This window comes from Otolemur garnettii, unplaced genomic scaffold, assembly GCF_000181295.1.
Source record: "Otolemur garnettii isolate 467f Iridium unplaced genomic scaffold, OtoGar3 scaffold00017, whole genome shotgun sequence".
Taxonomy (NCBI): Eukaryota; Metazoa; Chordata; class Mammalia; order Primates; family Galagidae; genus Otolemur; species Otolemur garnettii.
Window position 1 is genome coordinate 7,264,801 of NW_003852412.1, and position 13,944 is coordinate 7,278,744.

General features: G+C 38.9%; 1 protein-coding gene across 3 annotated transcripts in view; it reads left to right on the forward strand.

Annotated features, from left to right (window-relative positions):
- TNPO1 (transportin 1) overlaps positions 1 to 13,944 on the forward strand; it is a 100,823-nt gene that overhangs the window by 30,460 nt on the left and 56,419 nt on the right. For 2 of the 3 annotated variants that reach the window (XM_023510865.1, XM_023510866.1), the window contains exons 2-3: positions 10,331 to 10,444; positions 13,079 to 13,154. In XM_023510865.1, the coding sequence (XP_023366633.1) occupies positions 10,331 to 10,444; positions 13,079 to 13,154 (190 nt within the window). Of the gene's footprint in view, positions 1 to 9,789; positions 10,197 to 10,330; positions 10,445 to 13,078; positions 13,155 to 13,944 lie in introns of those variants that run through there. The other variant, XM_012802778.2, reaches the window with a different exon arrangement.

Below are 13,944 nucleotides of genomic sequence, written 5' to 3' on the forward strand. Positions count from 1 at the left end.
AAAAAAAAAAAAAAAAGTAATACATGTTATTATGTGACTTTAAGCAGTATGTTCTTTTGGTTTTTATCAAAGGCTTTCCGGTGATTAGTGATATTTTCCTATTAGTGCAATCTGCTTTCTGTTTCTCTTTTTCCTATTTTCTATAGTTCCTCCCTCTCTCTTTCCCTCCCTCCTTTCCTCCCTTCCTCCCTTGCTCCCTTGCTCCTTTCCTTCTCCTTCCCTCCATCCCTTTCTTCCTTTTTTTCTTGAGGCCGGATTGCAGTGATGTGATCATCATTCACTGCAGCCTCCAGCTCCTGGGCTCAAGTAATCCTCCCACTTCAGCCTGAGTAACTGGACTACAGGTGTGTGCCACCATGCACTATTTTCTGTTATTTCCTGCTAGACACTGCAGTTCATTAGAATAAGAAAAAATGGAAATTGCCAGGAGCAGACTTACTGACTTAACATAGGGGTTCTCAACTGGTAGTTCTCAGTAATTATAATCTGTGGTCAGGATTGAGAACCAGTGATTGAAGTTGCATAAACATACATGGAGAGTGAGACCAGCCATGAAGGTTAAATCTGTTGTAGAACTTAACAGAGAGCTGGTGTTTTGAGGGTGACAGTGATCTGACCAAAAGTGAAATATAGGGAAAGGGAAAGTGTTAATTTATCTGGACTTATCAGCCTTATGTTTTGGTTAAAAGTGGGAAGTTTGGACTCTGAAAGGCAAGGTGCGCTTACCACATCTGAAATGATGGAACAGATGAAAGTAGACGCTCAAGAGCTATTGGGTTCTTGGTGCTGCGTGGAGTCAAAAGGGAAAGAAAAAAGTATATACCCAAAGCAGTCATAATCTACCTAGTATTGAGTTCTGTTAGGAGCTAATGACTTGTTCATGGAGATGGCAGAATATGAGAATAACATAGCCGAATGGTTCAGTGCACAGGCTCTGGAGTTGGGTGCATATGGGTTTGAAGCCCGGCTTTATTCATTACTGTCTGTATAATCTTGGACACATTGCTTAAGTTCTCTTAAGTCTGTTCTTCTATAAAATGGAGGTAATAATACTACAAGCTCAGGGCATTAAATGAGATCATGAGTTTAAAGAATTTAGCATACTAACTGGCACCTGGAAACTCGCATTAACGTTAACTGGGTTGCTGTTATTAGTAGGCACAGTCCAAACTTTGGAATCAAACAGTTTTGGTTTTGAATGCCTACTTTGCCACATAATAGCTGGGTATGCTATTTAACCTTGCTGAACCTCACTTAATATAAAATTAATCCTGCCTTAGTGCTGTCATGACTGTTAATTGACGTATGGGAATTGCCTGGTTATAGATTGGGTTGGATTTTGGGATAAAGCTTTCCCTTCTTCTTTTTTTTTTTTTTTTTTTTTAAATCAAGCTTCTCTCTTTTATTTACCGTATTTTATTTTGGCCAGGGCTGGGTTTGAACCTGCCACCTCTGGCATATGGGGCCAGCACCCTACTCCTTTGAGCCACAGCACCACCCCAAGCTTTCCCTTCTTATCACTCGCTCTCTTTGATAGTAGACTTTAAAAAAAAATTTGTTTCAACTCAATTCATGTTAGTAGAAAAGATGTAAAGTCTCCATCTTAGTAAAGCATCACAAGAATGGAGAAGCATGAATCCAACGTACTCAATTCTAATATGAAGGCAGTAATGATCTAAGATATGGTAGGGGGTAGGATAATGAGGGAGAGGGGAAGAAAAAGGGGAATTATGATGTATAGCCTACTTCTTGGGGGTAGGACACAATTTTTTGGGTTTTTTTTTTGAGACAGAGTCTCACTATTATCACCCTTGGTAAAGTGCTATGGAGTCACAGCTCACAGCAATCTCATAGTCTTGGGCTTCAGTGATTCTCTTGCCTCAGCCTCCCAAGTAGCTGGGACTATAGGTGCCTGCCACAATGCCTGGCTATATTTTGGTTGTAGTTGTCGTTGTTTAGCAGGCCCAGGCTGGGTTTGAACCCACCAGCCTGGGTGTATGTGGCCAGAACCCTGCTCACTGAGTCATGGGCACTGAGCCTAAGATTTTAACTTCTTAGCCTCATTTTTTTAAGTAGTGAACTAGATAGTTTACCTTAATCAGTCAAGCAAACAAGCCTTAAAACCTATGTGCCTTGCACTGTGTAACATAAATTGTGATCCCTGTCCTTCTGATCTCAGTGAGCATATTTCCTTAACTAATACAGGCTCAACAGATAGTTTTGATTTTTCTCCACTTTCTTGTTCTGTAACCTCTGACTGCTTTATAGAATTTCTTAATGGACTTTTGTATTCTACTGATAGCTATAATTTAACACCTTCCCGACATTTTGATTCTTTGACATTTTAAAGAAACTCATTTTTTAAAAGTTATCAGCTCAGCTTTTAGACTTCCTTCTTTCTGTTCATACCTGAACTTTGTTCAATAACTTATAAAAGTTTTATTAAATAATTATGTCCTTTAAATAGCATGCTCTTTTTAGATCTTTGGCTATCTCTGTATATTTTTTCTTCTTTGCTCATCGTAGTGTCTTTTTATAAAAAAACAGTATAAGAGACAATTCCTGGGCATGTTACCTATCTGATTTGTATTCAGCAAATGATTCAGCAAATTTCTTAAGCTGTGTTTTGATTTATCTGCTTGTCAGATGAAAATAATACTTGGTACTTACAGTAAAGGGATGTTGCAAAGGTTAGATTTGGAATGTTTTTAACTAATTTACTCAATACTATTGAAATATCTCATTTTATTATATATGTTATGTATATAATAAATATTATATATCTCACATATATTTAGACTACATATATACTTTTAAAATCTATAATTTCTATGACTGAATTTTGATTTTTACTTTTCTCTTTTAACATCACACAAAGGTATCAAGTTATGTTATTTCTTTAGTATACAAATGGTTTCATTTATGATTAGTTTCCCAGTTTGTAGAGATTGATGTTTCTAGGGGAATGGCAAGTACATCAGAGGCATAGAGAGTAGACTTTAGGTTTGAGTCATAGCTCTGTCATTTTTTAAGCTATGTAACCTTAGGCAAGTAAAACTTTGATGTGCCTCAATTATCTATAAAAGGTAGTTACTAGTACTATAGCATAGAAGTTGTAAGGATTAAATTAGTTAACATATGTGTATTTAGAACATTGGCTGGTACTCAAAAAATATTAGCTATCACTATTATTGACAAAATATTGAATGTGTTTAAGTTTTTAATATTTAAGTATCAGATTTTTTGGTAGTGTCTTAGGTCTCTAGTGAAATTTGATTGCCTTTCCTCTAACACACCAGAGCTACATTTTATGTGCAGATTGGACAGTTAAGTCTTCCTCCTGCCCTCACTGCAGCCCGATAGGGTTTGGTTTGGTTTGATTTTTGACACTGTCTCACTGTGTTGCCCATGCTGGTCTCAAACTCCTGGCCTCTTGCTTTGGCCTCACAAAATGCTGGGATTACCAGCCCAGACCTGATGGGTTTTTTAAATCTTTTTTTTTTTTTTGAGACACATTCTCAAGCTGTCGCCCTGGGTAGAGTGCCATAGTGTCACAGCTCACAGCAACCTCAAACTCTTGGGCTTAAGTGATGCTCTTGCCTCAGCCTCCCAAGAAGCTGGGGACTGCAGGCACCCGCCCACAACGCCTGGCTATTTTTGTTGTTGTTGTTGCAGTTGTCATTCTTGTTTTAGCTGGCCTGGGCCAGGTTCAAACCTGCCAGCCTCAGTGTATGTGGCTGTCCCCCTACCCACTGAGCTACGAGCACCACCTTTTTAAATCATTTTTTATCATAAAAATAATGATACTTTTAATAAAAATCAACAAAATACTGAAGTTATAGAGCAGAAAATGAGCCTCTCCACCATTTTTGCTGCCTAGGAGAATTACGCCTTTTCCAGATTTATATTTAATCATGTCTTTTATCAGTTTGAAACTCTGTTCACAGGCCAGGCACGGTGACTCATGCCTGTAAACCCAGCACTTGGGAGGCCGAGGCAGGTGGATCACCTGAGCTCAGGATTTCAAGACCAGCCTGAGCAAAAGTGAGGCTCTGTCTCTGAAAAATAGCTGAGCGTTATGGCTGATGCTTGTAATCCCATCTACTCGAAAGGTTGAGGCAAGAGAATTGTTTATGCCCAGGAGTTTGAGGTTGCTATGAGCTGTGACCCCATAGGCAGCAAAGTGAGACTCTGTCTCAAAATAATAAAATAAATGAATGAATAAATAAAATAAGGTAAAGTAAAACTCCCTTCACAAAATTTATATTATCCTTAGAATGAAGTCCAAACTTCCTAACAATCTATGAGGCCCTCCTAGCCTCTGCCTTTACTTAACACTTGTTTTCTGGCAATTCCTGTTAGATCTAAGATGAAGTGTTATTTCCTCCAAGAGGTCTTTTTCTGACCTCCGAACTGGACTAACATAATGTCCTCCTAGCCCCTTTTCTTTTTCCTACCATAGACATTCTCCACTGATGCAATCAGTACTGCTCTCTGGGGATAACCTAGTGACTGGGATGTGTGCTCTTATCACTTACTGGGTAAGGCTGAAAGGTACTGGATATTCATCATGAAGAATTGTCCTAGTCCTGTATGACATGTCAGTTTCACAGTGGTGGGAAAATCTGTTTATTGTTTTCAGAGCCTGGAACCTAACTCAGTTTTACATATACACCTGAAACTTTTTGCTGAGTTTTAATATATGTTAAGTTTTCCAGGAATAAAAACCAGTGCTTTACTGAAGGACAGTATTATCTTCTTTTGTTTAGAACTCCACCAAGAGTTGTTTGCCATATTTGGGAAATCATGTCACTGATGGCAACATTTCTCACAGTCATAGTAATTCAACGTTTGGGTGGCTACATCTGATTGCTTCGTAAATATTTGTTGGAACTTAATTGAAATTAGGGGGTGAAGCTCTGAACCAGACGAGTGAAAAATGCTTCTCTATTTCCTGGCCAAATATATTTGCTTTTCTTTTTATATTGCACTTCATCTTATACTTCATTCAAAGACAGCACATCTGTCTCTGTCACTAAATGAGAACTTCATGGGACATGAACTGTATTTTACTTATCCTTAAGTCTCCAGTACTCACTGAGTGCTTGGTAGTTACTTAACATTTATTTAGTTGAATTAATAGCAACACCAATAGCATTTATTCAATAAATATTTATTGAATCAGAGTTCGCTAGACAAAGAGGGCAAAAAGACATTGTCTTGGCTGTGAATGAACACATGATCCATTGCAAACACAGCCCTAGAAATAATTATAATACAATATGACCATTTCTAGAATGGAAATAGCTATAAAATACAGCTTTATAATTAAAAAAAAACCCTTAAATCGTGTAAGATGATCCTGAATTAATGTCACAGAAGAGAAATAGTATCTGGTATCAATCATAGTGCCAAGAAAGACTCAATAAATATTTAGAAATTCACTGAAGGTGAGTAGCTCTAAAAAGTCAAGTATAAAGAGGGCATTCCCTACAGGAAATCCTGATTGAAAAGCTCAGAGGTATGAGGAGTGCAGGAACAATGGCTGGAGCATAATGTTGGAGGTTGAGTTATACATAAAGCTGCCCCTAAAGATGGTCATCAACCATCATGAAGAGCCTTCTTCCATATAAAGAAGTTAGATTTTATTTTATAGATGCTAAAAAAAAAAACCCATTAAACCTATTATTGATAAAACTACTGTTTTTCAAGTTATATACACTGTGTGCCAGGTATCTATAATTCTAATACGAAGTTGCTATTTTCCCATTTTATAGTTGAGAGATTAACTTGCCCAGGTTTTCACAGGTACCAAGGGGAAGAACTAGAATTCAAAATTAGGTCAATTGAGTTCACACATCCTGTCTTCTTTTAAACTATTTTACGGCACATCTAGCAGGGAAGAAGCTAGATTTTTTAACACTTTCAACCAGCTTGGCTTCTTTTTAACTTCACTTTGTTTTCAACTGTCGCAAATTCAAAATTTTTATGTAGGATGTGAGGGCAATCCGGCTGCGACATCTGTCACCCCATTGATCTGCAGGGTTGATTTGGCTGATCTGGCTGGCTAGGCGGGTGTCCCCTTCCTCCCTCACCATTCCATGTGCGTCCCTCCCGAAGCTGCATGCTGGGTGGAAGAGGAGGACCATTCTTCGGTCAAGGGTATATATAGGAGTAGCTGTGCTCCCCCACTAGAACCTCCAAACAAGCTTTCAAAATTTTTATGTAAATTTAAGTTAACAATTTGGAGCTCATGAGAAGCTTTAATCTTCTGTAGGTCCAAATTGGTGTCATAGCAACTCACCTCTTGCAGGCCACTTCATATTTTTTTTTTTTGAGACAGAGCCTCAAGCTGTCCCCCTGAGTAGAGTGCCGTGGCATCACAGCTCACAGCAGCCTCCAAGTCCTGGGCTCAAGTGAGTCTCCTGCCTCTGCCTCCCAAGTAGCTGGGACCACAGACACCCGCCACAACGCCAAGCTATTTTTTTTGGTTGCAGCCATCATTCTTGTTTAGCGGGCCCAGGCTGGATTCGAACCTGCCACCTTAGGTGTATGTGGCTGGCGCCTTAGCCACTTGAGCCACAGGAGCCAAGCCCACTCCATATTCTAATGCCATCTTTTATATAGTTTTTCAAATAACTCTCTTTTGGCTTATTGAAATGCCTTTTTATTTTTCAGTCACCATTGCATATCATGGGCCAATCAGGCATGATTTGTGTAGTCTGAAGGAGAAAAATTTGAAGTACTACTTCCTTTTAAGCCATTTTGATCTGAGTCTTCAACATGCAAAAAGAATACCCCAAGTAGTAATTATTTAAATTTGATGAGAAAATCTAATATTAATCCCAATATTCCATTTAATTAATATAAATATAATTTACTATTTAAATTATTTCTACCTCATTCGTAATATGCTTGGTTAGCTTGAAGTAGTTCAGACAGTATCATTAACTCTGCAGTGTTTGGCTATTCTGGGATGAGATTCTTCCTTACTTTAATGGCTATTAAGGTAGGAGTTCTGGAGATGGATCATGGTAATGATTGTGCAACAGTGAAAATATACTTAATGCCACTGAACTGTATACTTAAAATGTTAAAATTTTATGTATATATATTTTATCACAATTTTAAAAAAGATGTGAAACTGAAGTTCCAAGTGGCCTGAGATCTCTTATCAAGGAGTTAGCAATCAAATTTTCTTGAGCCTTTTCTTGTAGATAACTTGGGTAAGGTGTGGAGGACCACCTATCTTATCATCATAGGTTGATCAACTTAAATGTTCTTAATACCAAACTGTTTGAAAAGAAAAAGAATCCCATTTATCTGAATGCAGAGATAAAGAAGGAAGCATGATAATGGCCCAGTATTATGGTGCTGCCAGCCTCAGGATGGATGTGATAATGAAGACAACTTTCAGATTTGACTGCTATTGGTCCCTGGCTTTAGTTTCTTATTCAGAAGTACAAGTAAGGGGAATAAGTAGACTGTTACTTTAACAAGTAGGATATATATGGTACAGCTCAGACTTCTAGCTTCCTTACCTCCACTAGTATCAGGAGAAATTAAATTATCATTCATTAGCTTCACAAAAATTAAAAGAATGTGGTGGTGTAGATTTGGAAACATTCACATTGTTGGTGAGTGTAAATTGTATAACTTTCTAGAAAGTAATCTGTTCATAACTGATAGAAATTCTTAAATATACATTTTTTTTGCCTAATAATCCCACTGGGTAGCCACTGTTGTGTAAAGATAATGGTACAAGAGTTTTTTTACTCTGTTGTTTGTAGTAGCAAAAAAGTAGAAGCAACTCAGGAAATGGTTAAACAAATTATCTTTTTTTTTTTTTTGAGACAGAGTCTCCTTTTATCACCCTCTGTAGAGTGCTGTGGTGTCACAGCTCACAGCAACCTACAGCTCTTGGGCTTAGGTGATTCTCTTGCCTCAGCCTCCCAAGTAGCTGAGACCACAGGCACCCATCACAACGCTTTGCTATTTTTTTGTTCCAATTTGGCCGGGGCTGGGCTTGAACCCACCACCCACCACCCTTGGTATATGGGGCGGTGCCTACTCACTGAACCACTGGTGCCACCCACAAATTATCCATTCTAAAAACCAATGTACAGCTCTTTAAAAAAGTGAGTTAAATCTATATGTATTGGCTTAGAATGATAGCTATATTGTGTGTACAAAATTTGTAGAGTTAGTGTAGTATGGAGTATGACCTAAAAAATAACCATATATATGTTTGAAAATAGAATGTAGAAGGATTCACATTAAACTGTTAAAATTGATTCTCTCAGGGAGGTAAGATTGAATTAGCTTACCTTATATAACCATGTTGTTTCATTTATTATAGTTTCTGTAATTTTTTAAAGTTTCTTAAGTTAAAAAAAGGAAAGAAAAGGAAGAAACAGTGATTAAAAACTATACTAGGGACAACTTTGGGGGAGAGTTGATGACTGGGAATGGGCAAAAATGAAACTTTGCTACCTGTAATGATCTCTATCCCTGAGCTGGTTGTATTCACTTTGTAAAAATTCATCTAATTTATGCCTATAATTTGTATATTTTTGTCTTTCGTATCAAAAGCTTATAAAAATTGGGTATAGCAATAAATTGAATGCTATTATATTTAATATATTAAGTCAGACAACAAATAGTATAATCCCACCATTATAATAATGTGCCTATAAACATACAGAATAAAGGCTGGAATAAAAACACTACTTTACGGGTGGCACCTGTGTCTCAAAGGAGTAGGGCGCCAGCCCCATATACCGGAGGTGGTGGGTTCAAACCTAGCCCCAGCCAAAAACTGCAAAAAAAAAAAAAAAAAAAAACCTAAACACTACAGTGATTATGTCCAGATGATGGTGGTTTTTGTTTGGGGAGGGTTCTTTTTGTCTGTGTAAGAAGGGTTTATGGATTGGGTCATTTAGGAAGTCAGTAAAACTTAGTGAGTAAAATCAGAAATGTTAAAATATTAATCAGAAATTCAGAGTGAAGAAGAGAGGAAAAGAGATTTTTAAAAGAAAGAAATGAAACTAGAGAGGTGTAGTAAGGTCAGGTACTTTTTTTCAACCTCTACTAGGAAGAGACTACCTTAAGCCGTCAAACCATTGTGTGTGACATTAAAAATCCTCCTCTTTATCAAACTCAGTTTGGTTTTTTTTACAGATAAGCCATGCTTGATACTTAAGTTTTGTTGTTTTTAAGTAGTTTTAATGAAACTGTCATTGCTATAATAGTTTCAGTTGACTGTAGCAGATGCAACTCGTAGTAGCTTAGGAAACCTGTATTCTACCAGTCTTCACTGATTAACTCTGGTAGTTTACGCAATTTTGTTTTTTTAATCTTAGTTGTCACATGGGGGCAAATGTTAATAACACCTCATTAGGTTGTGAGAATCAAACAAGAAAATTAAGTATGTAAAAATATTCCCATAGAATTAAACACTACCCAATTGTAAAATTACATCCTTTTTTTTTTTGTATTTTACTCGGCATAAAATATAATACCATTCAGTTGTATTGCTATACTATGATTGTTCTTGTTTTTTTTTTACTCCGTAGTTGTGGAATGTAGTAATTTCGTGATGGAATTTATTTCAGTTAATAGTTCAAAAGTTGAAGTTTATGAAAGAATGCAATTTTTTTCAGTCACGTTCTGCAAATGTTGCGTTTAATGGTTCTCAAGGTGTGGGTTGTGACTGCAATGTGTCATTACTTTTGACTAAATATTGTTTACTGCTTAAATATCAAATTGTAAACATTCTTTGTTGCTCTTCACTATTTGTTGAACTGTCAGAGGAATTATCAGTCTCTTTTCCCTATTTCAGTCGTTTTTTGTTAATGCATCATGTTTACCTAAAATAACTAATACGTCTAAATCAGATCTATTCAGGTGTTTCACAGAGGTTTTGATAAGGCTTGGCTTTTGACGAGTCCTTACGTTAGTTAGATTCTGGTCGGAGTAAGCGTAGGGTTAGGTTGGAGAAACTGCGTGGCACTAGGACCCAGGGGGCTCCCGCGAGCGGATCTTGGGGCCGGATTGCAAATTCGCGGTGACTCAGTCTGGTCGGCTCCTTGCGCTCGGCGGCCGCGGCGGCAGCAGCAGACGTTGGTGGCCGGGCTGCTGCGAGCAGTTCCGCCGGCTCTCACCGTCCGAGACTTCCTTCGGGCCACTCCAGGCAGGTCCGAGGCGTCTGGGGAGCGCTGGGGTCGTTGTGGCGGGGAGAAGGGGTTTGCTCGGCGCGAGAAGCCCTCGGGCCTGTGCACAGGAGAGTAACATTTGCTCCGTCTCTTCCTGTGTCTGGCTTTATTTGCAGCAAACCAAGATGGAGTATGAGTGGAAACCTGACGAGCAAGGACTTCAGCAAATCCTGCAGCTGTTGAAGGAGTCCCAGTCCCCAGACACCACCATCCAGAGAACTGTGCAACAAGTATCCTTTCCGAGGCCAGGCCGCCGCCCGCGCAGCTGGCCCCGCGCTGCGAGCCCGCTCCCGGCGGCCGGGGGGCTCCCGCCGCCCCTCCCCCTCCCTCCGATCCCTCCCTCCTCTCTGCCCGCCCGCCCGCGGGAGAGGCCCGCCGCCTCCCGGCCCCTGCCTCGCGCCCCGCGCACGCGGCCCTCCTGCCCCGACTCGGGGCAACGCCGCGTGCGGTTCACGCCGCCGGCTTCCGGCCCGCGGGAGGCGGGGGCTCCCGGGCCGCCGCCCGAGATCGCGACATGTGCGCGGGCCTGGCCGCCACGTCCCCGCCCGCCGCGGACCTGCGGAGCGGGTGGAGAGCGGCGCAGGCGGGAGCGGCCGGGGCCCACACAATGCACCCCGCGAGGTGGGGGCGACGGGCGGAGCGGGAGGCCGGGTGGAGGGCTCAGTGTGAGCGGCTAGGCTCGCCGGCGGACTGGCCAGAAATGGGTGGAGCTGGCGCGGGGTTTGAACTACCCTTGTGTTGGACCGGAGGTTTTTCCAGGCCTTGCACTAGAAGTGCCGGAGGACCTACAGGTGGGGGCAAGGGGTCTCTGTTAGTGCCTCACCCCTGAGCTGTTCGTGTTAACACCTGTTGCAGAGTGCCCTGGCTCCCAAGTGAGATTCTGTTTTTAAAGCTTTGGCACAAGGCTCGTTGCACTGCTGGTGTAGTTGTCTTTTTTGCTTCGGTTTTAGAGACAGAAAGGGTTAAGAAGGAAAACCTCTTCTGTGTATGCTTTTCGTGGTCCCCTAAACCATAGAAAAATGGAGAGCTTTTAGTAGATCCAGTAAAGGAAATAAGTTAACCAGATCATGAATAATCTTTTTACCTCTGTTCTTTTAAGCCATTGTAATGCAGTTTAGAAAATATTTTTTGCATAGGAGTCTTTTGATTTTTATTGTCAATAAGCAGCAAAATTACGTTATATAGAATTTGGTACGTAAGCTCTTTTCGTGTTTGAGCTTATTTAAATTTAAAATGCTATAAAAATGATGTTACTGACCCGAAGGGTTTTGAAGAAGTATTGCATTCACTGTAACCTAAAATCCACAATAGATCACAAAATAAGTACTCAGTTTGTTAATCTACTGCCTGTTTAAAAATTAAGGAGATAATGGTGATATGCTTGGATTTTTTTTTTTTTTCAGTCATTTAACTGAATACTGCTGAGTACTGAGGAAAGAACAGCAGTTGTGTTTTAGTCTTAATTGTGTAGTCACAGTTCCAGGAATGATAGAAATTGATATTTAATTAAATCATAGGTATTATATAACATAATTGCTTATTTCTTAAATAAGCAGACATGCATTGTAATTCTTGTGTAGCACTGTATCTACTTGTTTTAGTGTATATTTGTTAAGTACCTTTTATATGCTGGGTATTATGCTTGGGCTAGTATTCGATTTACAGTTTATTCTGTGTGCCTGGGGCTTAGCATGTCATTTAAGTAAGAACAAATTCCTGTTCTGTGACAGGAAAACAGTATTTTAGTTAAAAATATATGTTGCTTTATATTTTTCTGAGTACCTAATGGTATCCTTGTTTATGTCTCCTAAAGAAAGAATATTTTGTGTAGGCTTGAGCACTTTTTGAAAAACTGTTATTACAGTATAAGTAGATGCAGCACAAGTTTTAAGAAGGTAAACCTTTTCAGGAAATATTTATGAAAAATGTTTTGATATGATAGCATGTTGTTAATCTTGGCCTTTCACTAAAGCAAAAGTCACCATCTGAGTTTTTCTTGGTTGCACCTTGAAATTTTACTAGAGATTATAACATTTTGCTAGTTCAGTATACATTCTGCCTTCTAAACATTGTGGTACTAAGTATGTGATAAACAGCTGATAAAGTGTACCTAGAGTCTGAGTCTTGGATTTAAGTAGAAATTTAAGTCTGTCACGTAAAAACATGTTATTCTTTGTAGTAAAACACAATTAGAAAGTATATTGGGTGACATTTGAGCTTGAAGAATGAAAGATGTAATAAAACATGTTGGCCAGCACGGTGGCTCACATTTACAATCCTAGCATTCTGGCAGGCCAAGGTAGGTGGATTGCCTGAGCTCACTGGTTCAGGACCAGCCTGAGCCAGAGTGAAATCCCAGCTACTTGGGAGACTGAGGTAAAAGAATCACTGGAGCCCAAGGGTTTGAGGTTGCTGTGAGCTATGATGTCATGTCAAGACACTCACACTCTTCTAAGGATGACCAGGTAAGACTCTGTCTCAAAAAATAAAAGGCATATGTTGCTATTGCCTGTCAACAGCAATGAAATACCTGCAAATTTGTGTCACTGGAAACATTAGATCTTGGAGAAAAACAATTTTATAGTTATTGTGGTGTATTAATCTTACAATGCTGGCTTTATATTGATATATTGGCTTGAATAAAATTGATACATTTTGGCCATAAAGGATTTAAGAGGTTTAACATACACTAGTGCTTTTCTGGAATAGTATATCTTTATTCTTTGGTTTTTTGTTTTTTTTTTTAAAAGACAGACTAAAAGTACCACAAAGGCAATTTTTGATTTTTTTTTTTAAATAAAAAAATGCTTAGTTTTTTTCCTTAGATTACACAGAGAAGTTTCCTTAACTACTGTTTGTTCTAGAAACTGGAACAACTCAATCAATATCCAGATTTTAACAACTACTTGATTTTTGTTCTAACAAAGTTAAAATCTGAAGGTAAGTAGAGTTTGTGTTCAACTTGTTAAAAGTACTTTTATGACCTATTAAAATATACTAGGAATTATTCATTTCAAAGGATTTCATTTTGTTGTAAACGGTGCTTTATGGATGGGGAATGAGCGATTATTAGTGTAATCGTTTTCATGCTTATTATGGATTCAGTTAATTGAGTGTTTATGTAATAAATTCTTTCATTGTTTGCAAATAAAAACATGTGAAAAGTCTTTGTTTTGGTTTAGTGCTTATAGACATGAATATAATATTGATTTTCTTTTAATACCCAGACCAAGTGCAAGACCTTATCTCTACAAAAAATAGAAAAATTAGCCAGCTGTGGCATGAGCCTGTAGTCCCAGCTCCTTGGGAGGCTGAGGCAAGAGGATCACTTGAGTTTGAGCTTGCATTGACCTATGATGATAATACTACACTCTATACCGGGGATAGAGGGAGACTCTGTCTTTCAAAAAAAAAAAAATTTAACTGAATATATATGTGATCATTGTAATAAAAAATGGAAAGGTCATATAACCAGAATGAAAGATCACTTGGCCCATCATCCAGAGATGGTTATGTCGAGCTCTTGAATTAAATCCTTTTGTTCTTTTTTATATAGTTACATATATACCATTTTTAGATTATTTAGCAAAAAGAAGGTATCATAAGTAAACTTTCATAACTAAAAAACTATTAACAGAATACATAAAACTGGCTCGGCACTTATAGCTCAACCGGCTAAGGCGCCAGCCACGTACACCTAAGGTGGCGGTTCGAATCCCCAGCCCGGACC